Raw genomic sequence first — 18,368 nt, forward strand, 5'->3', positions numbered from 1 at the left:
AGGAATCAATACATACTGTCAACTACAAAGTGGTTCTAAGGCTGATTTAAGGCAGGACTCCCGCCAACCCATTTCAGATCAGCCTCTGGCTGCTTTCACATATAGTAAACTTCATTTCCATTCTGCATTACTAAGGAGCAACCATCAATCCTTGTCCAGTGGGAACTATCGACCCCCAGGCTGCATCCCCCGGTGTGGTATCCAGTGGACTCATACAGGCCTCTTCAGCTCAGACTAGACTAGATCGAGAAAAAAAAATGGTTCTAAAGACCAAGCAGCTGGACTTTGGCAACTTGTGATTTATCAGCTCAGTTCAACCTGCAAGATGAGGGGTTAGAAGTCTACTTAAATGCTAAAGCGAGGTGTGCTTGCAAGACCCGGAATAGTTCCATCAGCAAGGCAAAGGTCTTATCAGTTGGCAGGGCAAAGCACTAAGAAGTTATGTCTTCATTAAACACCCTAAATATTATTTTCTTAACTTCTTTTATTTTTAACACTATAAATGTAAGAGACATAGGGAAAATTCTTTGTATATCCTTTTTTCATTGGAGGGAAAAACTCAGAGCCATTTAAAGAGGGATATTTGGCCTCTCAGACAGAAGGTGCCAAGGAGCTAGGGACTCAGCTCAAAGACTAGCTGCCGGGAATGTTGTAAAGGGAATTCCTTTGTTGGCAGAAAGGTTGGAAGACATGAATTTTAGGTCTCTTCCAATTCTGAGTGAATAAAAATTAAATTATTTGAATAGAAATGATTCTACATTTAAGAGAATGAGGTAACAGTATTATGACTGATATAGAAAAGTGAGATTAATTACTGTGTGGAATGAAGCGAGTACAGAATATGATGGTAGGATTCCATTTGTCAAACACAAAAAAGTTCTATCCACTTGCTATAGCTACATGAAATACTGCAATATGCCTTTATAGAGGCGTATCTGCTATAGACTGACATCTCTCTCTCTCTCTACCTCTCCATCTGGTGGGATTCCTTGAAGGAGATCAAAATGCCACAAATGGGTACTCTGGGAAGGAAGGATGGAGGGAAACAAAAGTTGGAAGGAAATGACAGTGCATCTTATACCCTCTGTGGCATAATTATGAATATACATCTACAGGTACATATGTATCACTTATCTTTTAAAGGCAATTTCTTTAATTAATAAGTTTCAAAAGTTAAAAAAAAATGTGATAAATCTGAATAGTAAAACTTGCTTGCAAGTCCCATAAAATGCTTCTAAAGCAGATTTATTCGTCTTAAAATATCAAAAGCCATGGGTCATCTTTATAAGTGTGCATCTCCTTCAATGTTGAAAACTGAGACAGATTCTAAAGTTCTGTCAATAAGTCAAGCACCAAATCTGTGCATCAGGTGTCAGTCAAATTAGTATGTTAGGGGAAAGCATCTGGACAAAGAATCTCTTAGTTGAGAACCTCTATGAACTGGTGACATAGGTGTATATATGTATTTCCTTAAATAAGTATATTTTAATAATAAGTAAATATATTTTAAGCTCAGAAATGTATTTAACACATTTGCATCTCCGCTGGCATATAGTTGGTCTCTGTCTTTAAAAATGTGCAGGGCTGGCACGGGATTACAACTGAGATGGAAAAAAGGCACAAAATAATGTAAAAATAAATTATTATATTATTTTTTTTTTAAAAAGTGCAGGGCTGGGGGTGTTGGTCACGGGGAAGATGGCTATACATTGCTCTAGAGAGCTGAACTAGAGTCAAAGTAAAGTTACAAAAAGACATCAGATGATTTGGATTTTCAAATGACAGGTCTGGCCCACAGGAAACATGTCTGCTTGTGAGATCCTACCCCTTCACCACCAGTTGGTGATAGCAATAATGATGACAACTAGGATGCATTGAACAAGATACAGATAGAAAAGCTTTTCAACAGGTTCTCGTATTGGATCATCACTATCACCAATGGAGGTAAGGGAATAGGTTTGACTTTACTAGTGAGCAAAAAGAAGCTCAGAGATGTTGAATGACTCAAGATAGCTATGTTTGGGAAGGCCTCGATTGAGTCTGTTAACTCTAATTCTTGTTCAACAGAAACCCTCTACGGACCTAAAATAATGCTCCCCTCTATTCACAAGCTGAATACTAATCAGCAATATGAAAATATGGATACATTCTACAACATGAACTAACTTCAGAAACATATGCTAAGTGATAGATACCAGATACAAAAGACTATGATCCCTAGTGTCCACTCATATGAAATGTTCAGAAAAGGCAAGTGTATGAAAAGGAAGATTTCCCAGACAGAGAGTTGGTAAAAGGATTGACTGTGAAAGAACATTAAAGATCTCTTTGAGTTGATGAAAATATTTAAAATTTGACTGCAGTGATAGCTGCTATTTAAATGGGTGAACTTTTGTTCTGTAAACACATGTGTAATTTAGTGTTGAATATTTCAGTTTTATGAAATAAAGGCTGCATTTCAGAAAAGATGAGTCAATTTACTGCACTGTCATTTTCTATTTCTGTAGGTCACACGGTGGTGATTTCTTTCTGCAAGTGTTAGATCAACTCAAAGACCTAAGAAACAGCACTTTCTAAATGTGGGGGTCAGCCCAGTGCCCACCACCGATTCCAGAGATTTCAAATTTAAGTTCAAGATAATGAGTAAGCACACTAGTCACCCCCAAATTAACTACAATTCAAGTAATTCTAAAGCTCATGACCTCTAGGTCAGGAATCTTTAATTAAAAGCCATTCTAAGAAGCTGACACCCTCTTTGCTCCTTAGAACATGTAAAAAGTCCTTTGTTTTAATTTTCTACTTTGGCTTTCCTCTCAGTGCATCAGATCTGCAGCCAACTTGGAAAAAGAGCAAGAGTGTCTGAAGCAGGCAATAACTCTGAGGTCAACCAGTTGGAACATCTTGGCCCCATGCCCACCCGCATGGCCGTACTTACATGCCATTGTTTTAATGTCAGGACCCAGTCCTTACACTTCGCTTCACACTCCACATACCACAAATGTTCCTATGGCCATAACTCACAATATAGGATATTGTTCCAAACACTATGCCATCCTGTAGCCTTACAGGCCCTTGTGAAACATATATGGAAAATGGAAAAAAAAAAAAAACGTGCAGATGACATCAGTGGATCATATGCAATGAATTCTGGGACTGGAGGAGAGAAGCAAAACTTATATTACATATATTCCTTTGCATTCATAGCTAGTAATTTTCTAAATGGAATAAGATCTTTGACCTCAAGAAGAATGCCTATAATATTTTTGACAGGAATCAGGAGAGAACACAGTTGACTCACGTGTCTTTTCCATTATGCTCACACTGGGTCCCTCAATCTCCTGGAGCTTTGTATAAACACTGATTTTGTATTCTGAATCAGGCTGAAGTCCATAGAAGCAATGCCTGTTTGCTCCTCCACCCAAAGTGGATTCCTGCTTTTGAGTGTCTAGAATACAAATACAACAAAACATGCATATATGAACATTTAAAAATAGTAAATTATTTGCCTCTAAAAGACTGAATATTCTTTGCCTACTCAGAAAACTCCAGAGGTATTCTATCATTTTCTGAAGAACTAACACATCCACTGATTTTTTTTTTTATAATTGACAACCACATTTTATATATTCAAAAATGAGACTCACTAATAAAAGACTTCTGGGGTTAACCCTTCAATGAATGATGAAGTTTGAGTGTGCATAATCAGATGTACACATCTCATTGATCTCTTGGGCAAATGTGGAGGTGGGCACATTTTTATCCAATTTTCCAGACTTTACCTGGCATTATTAGAAATACTGATTTTACTAACTGTATTTAATATTTGGGGAATCAGTCTTTTTCCAATTTACTTATTTATTTTAATTAAGGCAGCATTGCTTTACAACACTGTATTTGACTTTAGGGTCACACCTCCTCAGATGCATGCCTTCAGATTGCCCCACCACCAAGGCCCCCACAGTCTTCCACCACAGCCCCCACTTTCCTCATTTTCACATCCTGGAGTAATTAGAGTTGTTCCTTAGGCGAAGTCTGTGGAAGCTGAATTAATTATATTCATCATTTCCTGAGGACTTACTAAAGGCCAGGTTCTGTGCTTGATATTTAATGAAAACAATAAAAAAAAAACAATGGCCAACACATGACGAGAACGTTATCACGGGACGGACACTATTGTAAAGATTTTCACCCTTATGATATTGATACTCAGTTTGAAGACAAGAAACTGAGACCAGAAAAGGCAGTAACTTACCCAGCAAGCAGCAGAAATGAATTTGAATTCAGAACTCTGAAACCAGCCTCAGAGAATAATTACATTGCCATTAATGTATCATGAAGTACATAAATTAATCCAATGAAACCATTGGCAAGGAAGGGCTGAGCGCCCATGAAACAAGTACCTTTCCGACAAAATGTGTGGGTCTTGAGGTGATGGTGTTCAATGAAATAAATCAGGAAGTGACAGACAATTACCTGAGCGTCTTACTCATTTGCAGAATATAAATAACCAAAGAAAACAAACTGTCAAACAAGAATAATTCTTAGACTCTAGGAAAAATTTACAAATTTCCAGATGAGATAGTTACCAGAGGGTGTGGGGGGGGGTAGGGAGGTGACTGGGGGTGGCACTGGAGATTGGGTAGAAGGAGAGGGAGGCGTGTGCACATTGCACTCCCCAAAATACACAGATATGTAAACTAGTGGCAAATAAATAAAACGTGGAAAAATTGTCAAGCCTCAGATGAGGGTCCTTATCCCACTTCCACGCCACCAGACACAGCTGCTTTTGTTGTGACTTTGATGACTAAGGAGTTTCCCATGGATTTTTCATGGCCATAGAGTGTAGATTTTTTTTAACACGTGGACAATTGATTAAATGGGAGAATGATGGCCATTACAATAATGCAATGATGGCCATTACAATAATGTAACTCTCCCCTTCCAGATTGATCTTCACCTGAGCCATTGGTGTATCCTCTTAATCAAAGCCTTATGTAGCTCTGTTTATAAGAATTTAGAAACCAGTGTTGCAAAATGGTCTCACTTAAATACGTTACACGGATTGTTTTCTGATTAGTGTTATTTGTGGAGGAGCTTATTAAATTAAGACAAAATATGGAAAACACATAAACAGACCAGGTGTTATTCCCTATTTTTAAATTATAGTATCTATTGAATTTCAATCTGTAATTTAATATATAGTCAAACTGTGTTTGCATCCTATAGTATAAATGTATCAAAACAAACATGATGTAGGTCATTTGAAATTTTGTATATTGACAAATCCTGATTTTTTTAAAATACAGTGAGTCATCCATTAAATGGAATTTACATTTATTTTTACATTTGTGAATACTGAAGAGTTCCCAAAGTGAACTTTACAATATAAACTTCAGGATTTATTTGTTCAGAATGAATTAAAGTCTACTTCAATAGTTACTTTATCATCTACCAAGCAACAAAACATTAGTAAATTCTGTGTGTTGCTTTCCTGACAGTCACATTCAGTCTGTGGCACCCAGTTTCAGAACCCCACAATAGCTGTCTCTTTCTGATCCTTAACCACCCTGTGGAGCCTCAAGCAACTTCTGTCACCCCCTGTAAAACAAGTATTTCTTAAATCCAATAATGGGCCCTTGCTTTCTCTATCCACAAAAGCTTCCAGAACTCTCCAGAAGTCAGTTCTAGAGATGGGCTATTCTGTCAACTACTTTATTTTTCATGGCCTGCATGCACTTCATAGACCCTTGACAATAGAATATAAACAGAGTTTAGTGCTGAAACAGTAGTTTTAAAATCTAGAAACCTTTGGAAAATTGGAGTTGGTCTTTCAAAATAAGTGGAAACCATATCAGCTGATTCCCAATACTAATGAGAACGGGTTGCATGAATTCAGGGGGAGGGTAATCCATGTTGCTTTTGGCATGGCTGATTCAGGTCTAATGACTGTGACTTACATTTCAACTGATCAAATCATGACTAATATCCTCAAACCCTTGTGCCAAAAGCAGGGAGTTAATTTAGTTTTTGGAACAGGGGGCAAAACTCTGTCTTATTTGTGCATTCATTCAGCAGTTACTGAGATCCACAAGCAAAGACTATCTAGCATCCAAGATATTTTATTGGAATTTCATGATTTAAATTGACCACTCCCTAGGTCTCTCAACTACCCTGACCTCCAATCATAACATCGCTGCTTCAAACGTGTAGTCTTGGGAATAGGTTTCATTTCATCTGATCTTATTTTTGGAGGGGAAGGTGGTGGTGGGTCTGGCCTTTCATAAGGTAGGTTGTGCAATTCTACACCATTATTAATGGAGATGATATTGCAAAGTTGACATTTCAACTCTTAAAGACAGAAGACGAGGTGAGCATCCTTTGGAACCTTTTTTTTTAAGACAGGAAAGAAAGAAATTCATTAAGTTATGGGGGCTAGAGAGGAAATTCAGGATTTGGACCCATGTATTGGTATATATAAATATATGAACTTGAAGGGAAACACTATACTTGACTTCAGATGCCAAGTCAACTCAAAAACAGCTGGAGAGAAACAGAACTCCAGAGCATCCATGGAACTAATAGATGTTCCCATGAGGTTCTCAGTTGCCCAGTACCAACCAAAAGTCTCTTGACTTTAGACTTTCCACAATTATCCAAAAGCCTACAATTTAATCTAGCAAGTGGGTTACTGTCTCAAAAGCAGATTTTATTTCAGTATCTCCTGAGAGGACCTTACCCCTCTGGTAAACTTTTTTTTATGTTTGTAATTTCTTGACTATAAAAAATGCCATAATATTTACATGGTAGAGGACATCTGTTGTTTTTGCTTGGCTTGCATTTAACTCATCTTTGAATATGTTCTGCCCCACAGTTGGTCCTTATGATTTGGGAAGGACTGAATAATAACTCTTCTGCCCAAGAGAGGGAGGGAGGTAACTTGATCCAACCAGTCTGTTTGTTTCATGCTCTTGACCTCATTGACAGAATTAGAGGCATTTGACCCAAACCAGGTTAATATGACTCAGTATCTGTGTTTGTGTTGAGATTACTGAGACACAGAAAGTTCTCTCTCTCTTTTTTTAATGAATCTGATTAAGCTGTAATCTGTAAAGATGTAACTCCAGATCTGACAGGGAACAATCCACAGATGCTGGCACCACAAAGGCAGAAAAGAGCAGATATGAACAAAGAAAGACTTCATCTCAATGACAGTGCTGGAGGATCTAGATTTAGAGGGACCTAGATTTAGAGGCACATAATTTTGAACTCCTCAGCATATTATATTACTCAATACATTGATCTCTCGAATAAGTCCCTTTTTATGTCACTTACAAAGAAACTTGCATTCTACAATCTAACCACAAAAACCCTTGGAAATTTGTAGGTATTACCTCAGATGAAAGCCTTGAAAGAGTCATTTAGAATCCTTTCTCTTGGCTTGAGTGAAATCCAGAGAAAAAGTTGACAGCAGTGTGGTTAGAGTCCAAGCCTCTCCACTGACTTCATCTCAGACACCCCCACGGCCCCCACACCCCGCCTATGGGAAATATGTTTTTTTTTTTAACTGGGAAAAAAGTTACCTGTCAAGAAGTAGACTTTGGGTGATGTATTAAGAAACAGGTCACTCCATCACATGGAGAAATGGGGTCCAGTTTGCCTCCAGCACCTCCCACCCCCCCCACACACACACAGATGGAAAGACTGAATTCTCTGTAGAGGCAGCATAAAGCAGCAAAGGGAGAGATTAGTGTGGAAATGGCAGTGACAGGAACTCATCTGCCCATGGAAAAATCAAGCCTCTCACTAAAGTGCTTCAAAAGCAGTGATAAGGAAAGAGACCGCATTCCTCTGTTAAGTTAAGGAAACGCAACCTCATCTCCCCCACTCCAAAGTGGAAAGCCTAAACTTTAAGTGATAATGTATAAGTTGAAATAGTTCCACATCTTTCCCTCCTGCGAGCTCCACATTCTCTCCCCCTAACACATCTTTTCAAAGCTGTCCATTAGGATCTGTTACAGTCCAGAAGCCACAAGCCCTATGGTTACATCCATTCACCAATGAGAAAATAGGACTTCGAAAGTCAAATAATTGGCTTAGCCAGTCATCTGACTCCATACCTTGCATGCTTCACACACTGCGCTGCCTCCTCAAGAAGAGAGCCCTTGTGTCACATTGTGCCTTTGTTGGCAGTGATCTGCACAGAGCTAAATGCAGGAGTGCTTGGCAAAGACACAGGTGGCCGGTTGCACTTACCCTGGAGGGATTCAATGACCACTCTGTAAGCAGTGGCGTGGCGCTGCACCTGCCACTGGGCACACAAGCTGGTCATCTGAATCTGGTCTGCTTGAAGACTGGTCACACCCAGAAACACTGTGAGAAAAGAGAAACATGACTGTGTCATATTGTAGGCTGTGACACAAATGTCCCTATGTCTGAACTTTAACATGACACAAGTCTGGCTCAAAGTCTCATATAGAGAGATGGGCAAGCCACCAACCCATGTTAAATTAGTGCACGAAAGAACTATTCTATGACTTGAAAAAGTACTTTCATGAAATCATCTATCATGCATTGATTTATTTGCCATTGTGAAAAGTTTCATTTTGTTTGGGAGGAAAGAGAACAAATAAGTCCACTTAATTGTTTACTTTAAGGACAAGAATATAAACAGTTCAAATACTCTCAGGCTTTTAAAACTGTACTTAAAATATTCAGCTATTTGTTTATTTATTACTACAAATTTATTTATTTATTCATAAAGAACTGAGGTATAGGCCAGAGGTGCAGGGGGGGAGAGAGGATTCACCAAGAGACAGAGTGGGGAGGAGAACAGGCAGATTGATAAAGGACACTGCTGAGGGGAGCAGCGGGTGATACAGGAGAGGTCTGCCACACCATGTGGGTCACCTACCTGGTCAGGGATTGAACTTGTGCTGCAGTGACTGCAGACAACTTCATAGTGCTGTGCTTTAACAGTTGCACCAACAGGGAGGGCCCTTAACTTATTTATGAAAGGTAAAAGAAGGATGGAACAGAGGATGGAAGGAGCAGAGAAAAGAAACTGGAGACTGAGTAAGAAGAAAAGAGGCCAATAAGACAATCACAGACAGAAAACAATGACAGACAAAAAGGACAATCTAGAGAAGATAATGAAGGTGAGCTGAAGAACACAGACCATGGTGGGTGGGGAAAAGCACAGGGGTCCTGTGGGGTCCCCCAGGAAGGACTAAGGGTCACTGTTGTAGAGGCATACCAGGGAATCAATTGGAGACCATGGTAGAGTTGAGAACAGTGTCTCCATAACAGACAAGAATGAGACTAGAACCACAAGTTAACAGCTTTCCAGGTCTGAAGATAGACTTTCTTTGGAGATTATGTTGATTCAGCAAGTAGCCTCTATGGTCTCGGGATATTTCATGAAAGAAAATTAGAAAATCCTTTCTAATGAAAGGATTGGCCCTGTATAAAAGAAGGTGACCATATAGGAGAGACTAGGGGTTAGGTCTAACATGCTCAATTCTTGTATGATCTTGTGTATCACATATTTGATGAAGGATGAGATGGTGATATAGAACAAATGCAAAAGTCACAATGACCGATGGGGATTTGTGGGTGTCTGCTACAGGGGGGACTCTCTTTGTGTCAGCTCCCTAATCATCACCATCAGCCCATAAATGTCTGTTATTATTTTAATTTTATTTTCCACCCAAGACTTACTTATTTATGCCTACAAGAGCTGGGATGCAGGCCAGAGGTGTAGGGGGTGAGAGGATTCACCAAAGACAGAGTGGGGAGCAGAACAGGCAAAATGACTGAAACACATGGCTGAGGGGAGCAGCAGACAAGACAGGAGAGGTCTGCTGTACCATGTGGGTCTCCCTGGCCGGGGATCAAACTCATGCTGCAGTGGTTGATGATAGCGTCATATTGCTGAGACATAGTCCCTTATGCCACCAGGGAGGCTCCATTATCTTCATTTTAGAGTTGAGAGAAGTTGAGTGACATGCTGCAGGCTACAGCTATTAGGTAGCAGGGATAAGGTTTATTCTTTAATCACAGCCTGATTGTCATCCTCAAATGTGGTGCATGTATTCTCGCCACAGCTCTCAGGAGGGTTGCAGTGAGCACACTGCCCAGCCATTTGCATGTATGTATCATGCAGGCCTTATCTTTAATAGGTGTTAAAAATATTGATTTTTGTTTGTTTGTTTTGAGTAATTCTATGGATTTTAAGAAGTATGTAAGAACTATTTAATCTTTTAACTATTTAAAAAGTCTGTAAGTTGACTTAAATCTACTAAGCAGATGGTGGGAAGTTAAAGCAAATGTCAACAAGATGGAACATACAGGCTGGAGTGTGGAAAACATTACATAGTGCCTGGGTAGCTGGAAGTGGTACATGCCCAAGGAAAGTCCCAGATGGTGTGCCAGGTCATGGAAACCATGAAAAGGTAATGAAGTGAGTCCTTGGAGTGGTACATGCATATATTATAGATGGCCTGTGGTCGTGTGTGTGTGTGTGTGTGTGTGTGTGTGTGTGTGTGTAAGTCATAGGGCAAAGGCTATGAGAAAAAGCAAACTTCCCAGTAGTCCACTCTGAATTTTGTTGGCCATGTCAGATGACAGGCTGCTTGGAAAATTCCATCTAACTTGAAAAATGCCCCAAAAAGGCTTTCCAGGAAGGAATCCCATGTACCACCACCTGGTCCATTTGGATGCGTGATGCTGACCTACCGCCTGCCAACCAGGACTCTGAGCTCTGAGGAAGGAGCATAGCTTTCTTTCCATGGAACATGATTCAGAAAGGGAGACGCAGAGGGAAAAAGTCCCAACAGCCAAACTGAAGCAGGGACTGAGTTACAGTGAGAATAAGACAGCAGAATCACACACAGGACATCAATCTTACTTGTTTTCACCACTCCTGTCAGAGCATCACTGAAGCCTGAGGCTTGGGAGGCAAATATTTTCACATTGTAGTCCATCCCACTGAGGAGGTTGGTGATAAGAATGGTGTTAATGTCAGCTCCCACGAAAGTTTCCAGAGTCTGGCCAGCCACTAAAGGAGAAAGTGTATATTTCAGTTACAACCAAATATGGAGAATCTGAAGCCAACTGTACTCATATACAGAAGGCAAGGGCAGGGCTGGGATCTGAACCCAACATCTCCATACCTGACCACCAGGTTATTTTAGGGGTCTAGTCCTCTCCTCAGACAGTTTTACCTCTGGTGCTTACTCACTGAACCTCTGGTTCAGTTCATAATCCACCATCCTCCTTATTGTGGGGCTTTCACCAAGAGACACTATGTGGCTAAAGGCTACCAGGCACTCGCCAAATCAAAGAAGTCATCACAATTAACCTTTCCCAGACACTGAGTTGGTCCCCAGCAAGCATGTAAATGGCAGCAAATTCTATGTATGTTGTACCTTGTCATGCATGGGAGCCAACACTCATGCCACCATGGTTAGTTCTCCTTTAATGATTTTTTTAAAAATTTATATGTTCTCATATCATGGCTCACACTTGTACAGTATTTGTTTTCTCCCCTCAGGTGCGGCCCCCATAAATCTCCCACCATCATGTCAGATGATGCTTATCCCAAAGCTCTTGAACAGCTGGCTTCTTCAAGTTTTCACATTTGCTCCTCCATGTCAAACCAGTGGAGTTTTTGATTTAGCATCATTAAAAAAATTCCTTGCGGCACTCCCTGGTGGTGCAGCAGGTTAAAGCACAGCACTAAGAAGCTTATGCCAATTCCGCATGAGTTCGATTCCCGCCTGCCCCGGAGGTGACCACATGGCGTGGCAGACCTCTCCTGACCCACCTGCTGCTCCCCTCAGTGTACTTCTGCCTGCTCTGCTCCCCACTCTATTCCTGGTGAATCCTCTCACCCACTGCATCTCTGGCTTGTACCCCAGTTCTGTATGAGTAAATAAATAAATCTTTAAAAAAAAAAATTCCTTGCTAAGTCCTATACAGATTTATTTTCCTCCTACTTTTTTCTCTTGTGTTCCTTCTCTAAGAACTTTGAAGCAGCAACAAGTTCCTGAATACTAATTAATTTAGTAATTTAATTACTCAAAGCTCTCTTTCCAACAATATATTTAAATATTTGTGTATTTAGATATGTGTTACCTCAGTAGCACATCCCTACCCTGAAACTCTCAAGGCAAATAATGATAGACAATTCTCCAACTTGGCCTAAGACAGGATTTCTTAACCTTGGTATTGTTGACATTTGAACTGGAAAATTTTTCAATCTGGAGCACTGGGATGGGGGAGGGGATTGGACTGTAAATTGTAGGACACTTAACTGTCCCCAGTAGATGCCAATAGCAAGTGAAGACAATCAAAAATATGTTTGTTGGGCGGCAAAACTGTGCCAATTCAAAAATTACTGAGATAAAAAACAAAGCTATTTCCCCCTAGAAAATTTTGATAAATATAAGATGGGCCAAAGAACAAATTTTGAAAGACACTCTTACAAATTAACACAGGCCTTAGACCTAAGCAGGAGACCCCATAAATGGTGATGGGTCTCAAGAAATCAGTCTGGAGTATCCTAGCGCCACCATCATCTACCTTGCCATTTCATTCTCATGCTTCCCAAAGATGAAGCATGGAGGTGGGAATATTTTAGTTGCATGGACCTGGAAAGAGTCAACAGATAATGGTACATGGTAGAGAAGGCTGAAAAGTGATATAAAGAGTTTTGTGACATCTTAGAAAACAGAGTGAGACTAACAGCTTTTGAGGGCAGATAGTTGTTTACTAGTCTTATAGTGCCCCTGTTAACCTCCTCTTTAAGCTTCATGAAGGGCTAAGAGTCAGGAAATGCACTATCCCAGGGGGTGATGTACATGACTCCTCTCCACTGGCCTTGACCATGGAACATGGCCAAGGAGGCAACTGCCCCTAGTGGGGTGAGTCTCCTGCCTTCAGGAAATAACGATGTGGGAAGTAGACGAGAGGGGTCTCCTGATCAAGTTGGCTAAAAAGTTGATAGAAAATCCTTAGATCATAATCTTAGGACTTTGATGGATTTTCTACCCAACAGAGTTTCAAAATGATGGGACAGAGAAGTTAGTAAAGGAAATTTCCCCCTCATCCAATTGATATTAGTAAGAGGTGGAAGAATTACAAAATCGAGATTTTAAATAATGAGAACATGACATATCTCTACATAGGCACTGAGTCAAAGAAGCTTCCTATTCCTATGGAGTCAAGAGTATTCTTTTCTTTTTTTTTTTAAATCTTATCTCATTTTTAAAAATTTATTTATTTATTCATACAGAACTGGGGTACAGGTCAGAGAAGCGGAGGGTGAGAGGATTCACCAGGGACAGAGTGGGGAGCAGAACAGGCAGATCGACGAAGTACACTGCTGAGGGGAGCAGCGGGCGGGTCAGGAGAAGTCTGCCGCACCATGTGGATCTCCTCCAGGGCAGGCGGGGATCGAACTCATGCGGAAGTGGCTTAAGCTTCTTAGTGCAGTGCTTTAACCCGCTGCACCACCAGAGAGGGCTGAGTCAAGAGTATTCTTTAGGCAGTTCTTTACCTGGGTGTGTGACTGTTTTGTTTACCAATGTGCCCACTTTTTTTTATGGGGGGGGGTTCTAATTTTCTCATTCTGATCAAACCTATCCTCATGTTGACCATACTAATAAAGCTTTTCTTTCAAAACAGTTAAGAAATTCTTCCCAATTCTTAAAACCAAAGGATGTCAAGACAAAAAATAATTTATCTTAAAAGACTAGATCCCTAGTCATGCTGCATTTTTTTAAAAGACATAATTTATTTATTTATGCATATAAGAACTGGGATGTAGGCCTGAGGTGTAAGGGTTTAGAATATTCACCAGAGACAGACTGGGGAGCAGAACAGGCAGATCTAATGAAATACAGTGCTGAGGGGATCAGCAGGTAAGACAGGAGAGGTCTGCTTCACCACGTGGGTCATTTCCCTGGCTGGGGATCAAACTGGTGCTGCAGTGGCTGTGGATAGCTTCATAGTGCTGCACTTAACCCCTTGTGCCACCAGCGAGGCCCAGGGTGGCATATTTTTAAAAAGCGTTACTTACCACTGACAGGTTTATAGACGATCCTGTAACCCTTCACAGGGGAGGGTGGGGGGTCCCAAGTAATGCGCAGCCGGTTATACCATTCTTCAGAGACCCGTAAGTTTTGAGGACCAGAGGGTGGCACTGAGTTGGGGGAAAGGAAAAACAGAGGCTTATGCGACAGCCATCTTTTTGAACTGCACTAACAAAATCTCAGCTGTCTTTCCATATTGGTAAACACTTTTACAAATGCACTAAAACATGTAACAGGAAGACTGAGAGTCTTTGGTTGTTTCAAATATTTTATACATAGGGAATAATTGTGGTGACTTTTTTGTTCTTTCGATGATTTTTGGTTCCTTTTTCTTTGGTTCATTTGAATGAAACTAAACTGAATAGGATTTATTAAAATTTTCTGCCTGGGTGCCTCTGGGTCCCACTATCAAAGTGTGAGCATATAGCAACGTCCAGGCGATGACCACAGTGGTGATGATGTTGATTCTCACAGGTAAGTTGCTCACCACTTAGCTGGTTCTCATCTTCATACTGCTGACATTATTTAGAATTTTATGTTATCATTTGTCAATTTTTTCTTTTTCTGTTTTTAAAGATTTATTTTACTTATTTATGCAACCAAGAGCTGGAGTGTAGGCCAGATGTGCATGGAATGAGAGGATTCACCAGAGACATAGTGGGCAGCAGAATAGGCAGATCTACTGAAAGACACTGTTGAGGGGGGCAGCAGGAGAAACAGGAGAAGTCTGCTGCACCATGTGGGTCAGCTCCCTGGCTGGGAGTCAAACTCAAGCCTCGGTGGCTGGAGATAGTTTGACAGTGCTGAGATTTTAACCCCTGTGCCACCTGGGAGGCCTCTCACTTGTCATTTTTTTCAAAGCATCACAACTATGTATTTGGAAGATCTTTGTAAGCGATTATGCATATTGATGGGTATTATTATCAATCTCATTTTGTTCTTGAGAAAATTTAGTTGTTTTGACCATTGTTTAAAACAAGAAGACCATCCATTAACATTTGGCAATAAGTTTACTATGTAGATATTGTTATACGTAATGAATGGTATGCCTATAATGAGGTTTAAGCCCTATTTCTATGGTAATAGTCTTTAAATCATTTTTAATTGTACAAAGTAAGCTAACTTTTAACCAATAAAGGTTGGCAGTGGACCTGCAGGGATGTAGAGATTTGCCTTTCATCTCCTTTTTCCTCTCTCCCCACCCCACCTTTCAGATCCACTCCCCACAGGGACAGGATTCACATTAAATTATGGAACATTAGAGTGTTAAAAAACATGGCTCAAAACCAACTCAGAACACAAATAGGTGCAGAGCACTTAGATGAAGAGAAAGTGGACAGGAATGTAGAAGGCATTTGGGAGAATCAACAGGACTTGGGGTGAATAAGATGTTGGAGGGTAGATGCATTTTTTTAAGCTTTAACAGACAAGAAAACTGAAGCCCAGGGCAGGCAAGCAATTTGCCCCAAGTCACATAGCTTGTATGTGTGAAGACAGGACGCAAACACAGATCTTCGGTCTCCACGTATCCTTGTGTTCCCACCCCACTTCTGTGTGGTTTTCAGGGTGTGTTACAGGAACAAGCATTTTCAGTTCTTTACTATCTTCAGCGAGAAAATTTCACTCACAGGTTTTTCCAGGCGCTGAGACACTGACGCCTTCTCCGTCATCATAGATGGGAGTCACTGTGACTTTGTATTCAGTGTTCGAAAGCAGAGGCTTTAGAAGGAGATGGTTCTGGCTCCCAGGCACCATAACCTGAGCAGAAAAGCAAAGGACTGTGGTTTTAGTAATTAGTAAAGGACCAAGACTGTTGGCACTCTGAAATAACCAGAAGCAAGATGTGCTTGGAGAGTGATGAGGAAAAAGAGCATTCATGCAAAAGCATTTATTTCAGAAATTCTCCACTCAACACCCCTTCATTTATAATCACTAATGCAGGATTAAGTTTGAAGCATTCTAGACTCAGGAGAGTATATTTTCTCATCATCGTCTCAGCACTTGTAAAGTATCCAGAAGAGAGAATAATCTTTTATTTGGAAAGCAGGTGTTTATCACTTAGGCGTGTCCCTTCTATAACCCAGCCTGTTTAACATTTATATTCTACTTAAGTATCCTCTTGAAAATTCAGCTTTCCACTCCTCACTCTTTCAGAGAAACTAATCCCAGCACTTTTGAAAAGGACATATGCTAGCCAAAAACAACAGAACCACACATTAAACACAAATTTTCTGAGTCAAAACATATTCAGCAGCAACACCAAGAAATGTCGCGATCTTTTTATTTCTCCAAGGAGATGTCTTCCTCAATCTGAAATCACCATCACTTGGCCTCTTAAGTTAGCAAAAAATGAAACACTGAGGTGGGGTAGACACCACACAAGCATCAGTTCCAACCCTGGCATCCCTAGAAGAATCTACAGACCAGGGAAGCCACGTTTCCAAGCTCAAACCACAAACCTCTGCCTGTGGGCCAGCACTAAGATACTGGCATGTCCTGGGCCGTTTAAAGCGCTTAATCACGGCTGGAAAAATGCAAGGGTGTCAGAACTGACCCAAGTGTGTTTGAGGAGTCACAAGACTGAGACAGCTGGAACTAGTTGCTTTTCAGCTCAAGGGCTGGATAACATGCCAGGAGGTAAAGGGCTGTGCCGTGTCCGTCTGGATAAGGGTAGGAAACAATAAATCATGAAAGAAGCCCTCGAAAGCCTTGAGATGAACCCAGAAGGAGCTGTTGCAAAGATATTTCTAAACTCTAAAAGCCACGCTTTTAAATATATGTGTGTGTGTGTGTGTGTGTGTGGAAATCAGATATTGTACAAAATTAAAGGATGGTGCGATATATTTTTTAAAACTATATTTATTTATTTATTTATTCATTTATTCATTTATTTATTTAGGAAGTATGAATTAGATGATTTTATATTGGATTCACATAATTTTGCTCCTCTTATAAAATGACACTGAAAGATGCAGGGCTGTATTGATATGGTCCTGCAGGGAGGTGGTGGGGGGGAGACTTTTTATTTATTTGTTCTGTTACATTAGCTTTATTTTCACTTATTTTTTGAAGTAAAATAATAATTTATTTTTACATCATTTTGTGCCTTTTTCCATCTCAGTTGTAGTCCCCATGGGCTTCCCAGCACCAAGTCACCCGTGTGCCATCACCATAGTCCCGTGCACTTCCCTCAGGGGCAAGGCTTTTAATGGGCACTGCTGTTTCATTCTAGAGTGCACTGGAGAGCCTGGACACTAAGAACATGTAAAGGAAGAATGTAGTTGTCCTGACTTATATGAACTCTATCAATAGCTTCTTTCAGGGTGTTTCTTTTCAATATAACTTGTCTGTGGCACAGAGCCTGGACACTCCTTCCAAGTTGTCTGTCTAGTGAACCACCCAGGTCGATGCTCCTTAAATATTTTATCTCTCCAGCTGAGAAGTACATGACCTTGGGATCAACCAATTTTAGCCCATGGAGCACTGAAAAGCAATTGCACCACTTTGGAGGACTCATTCCCAGGAAATGCTTGCTGTGGTTTATAATAATAGCCGTCATTTGCCCAGTGTTATTATGTGCCAGGTACTACTCTAAGAATTCTAAGAGTATCGCTACACTCATTTTATAGATGGGGAAATTGAGGCCCACAGAGCTATTGAGCAAAGACGCTATACTAAAAATTCATTTCCTAGGTGACTGACAAGAGAAACTTTGTTTTACCCGTCGCCCACCTCTCCACATGCCTGCATGACTTTCAAGCAATGTATCCTTTTTAGCCTTATTCCCAAGGAGAAAATGCAAGTCTCTTTCATGCCAAGTTTCTTCTGCTTGGCTCTACTGTTTACACAAAGCAGGGGAAAGGTAGGTTCCTACTGAAAACAGATGCTACAGGTCTTAGCAGATGGTGATTGTGTTTATAAAGCAATTCTATCAAAGATGTTCACGGCTAAATGAAATGCAAATCTAGCTAGCAAACTTCATGTTTTCAATATTTTCTGAGATGCAACTTCATGTCTGGCTCCATTATCGCTCACAACTCCTCAGAGCAGCCTGGATCCCTTCCAGCAAGCTATTTCCTCAGTAGAAAGAGGATTTCCTGCTTCTGATTGTGTCCTGTATCAAAAGTTCTGTTTCTAGATTGTGATTCTCATGCCATGTGGTGAAATTCTGAGATCAATTTCTTTAAACCCACTCTGTCGAAGACATTAATTTTATAAAATGCAATTTAACAAAATTGCTAGAAAAAATTATCTGTTCTTGGGTATGGCAGAAAT

At 40.4% G+C, this 18,368-nt stretch overlaps 1 protein-coding gene across 3 annotated transcripts in view; it reads right to left on the reverse strand.

Moving 5' to 3' along the window:
- COL14A1 (collagen, type XIV, alpha 1) overlaps nucleotides 1-18,368 on the reverse strand; it is a 154,082-nt gene that overhangs the window by 75,567 nt on the left and 60,147 nt on the right. For all 3 annotated transcript variants that reach the window (XM_012723034.1, XM_012723033.1, XM_012723035.1), the window contains exons 20-24: nucleotides 15,722-15,851; nucleotides 14,081-14,203; nucleotides 10,907-11,056; nucleotides 8,254-8,370; nucleotides 3,299-3,445 (exon numbers count right to left, since the gene is read on the reverse strand). In XM_012723034.1, coding sequence (XP_012578488.1) covers nucleotides 3,299-3,445; nucleotides 8,254-8,370; nucleotides 10,907-11,056; nucleotides 14,081-14,203; nucleotides 15,722-15,851 — 667 coding nt within the window. The remainder of the gene's footprint in view (nucleotides 1-3,298; nucleotides 3,446-8,253; nucleotides 8,371-10,906; nucleotides 11,057-14,080; nucleotides 14,204-15,721; nucleotides 15,852-18,368) is intronic.

The sequence above is a fragment of the Condylura cristata genome, unplaced genomic scaffold (assembly GCF_000260355.1).
Source record: "Condylura cristata isolate star-nosed mole 26May11 unplaced genomic scaffold, ConCri1.0 scaffold00009, whole genome shotgun sequence".
Lineage (NCBI taxonomy): Eukaryota > Metazoa > Chordata > Mammalia > Eulipotyphla > Talpidae > Condylura > Condylura cristata.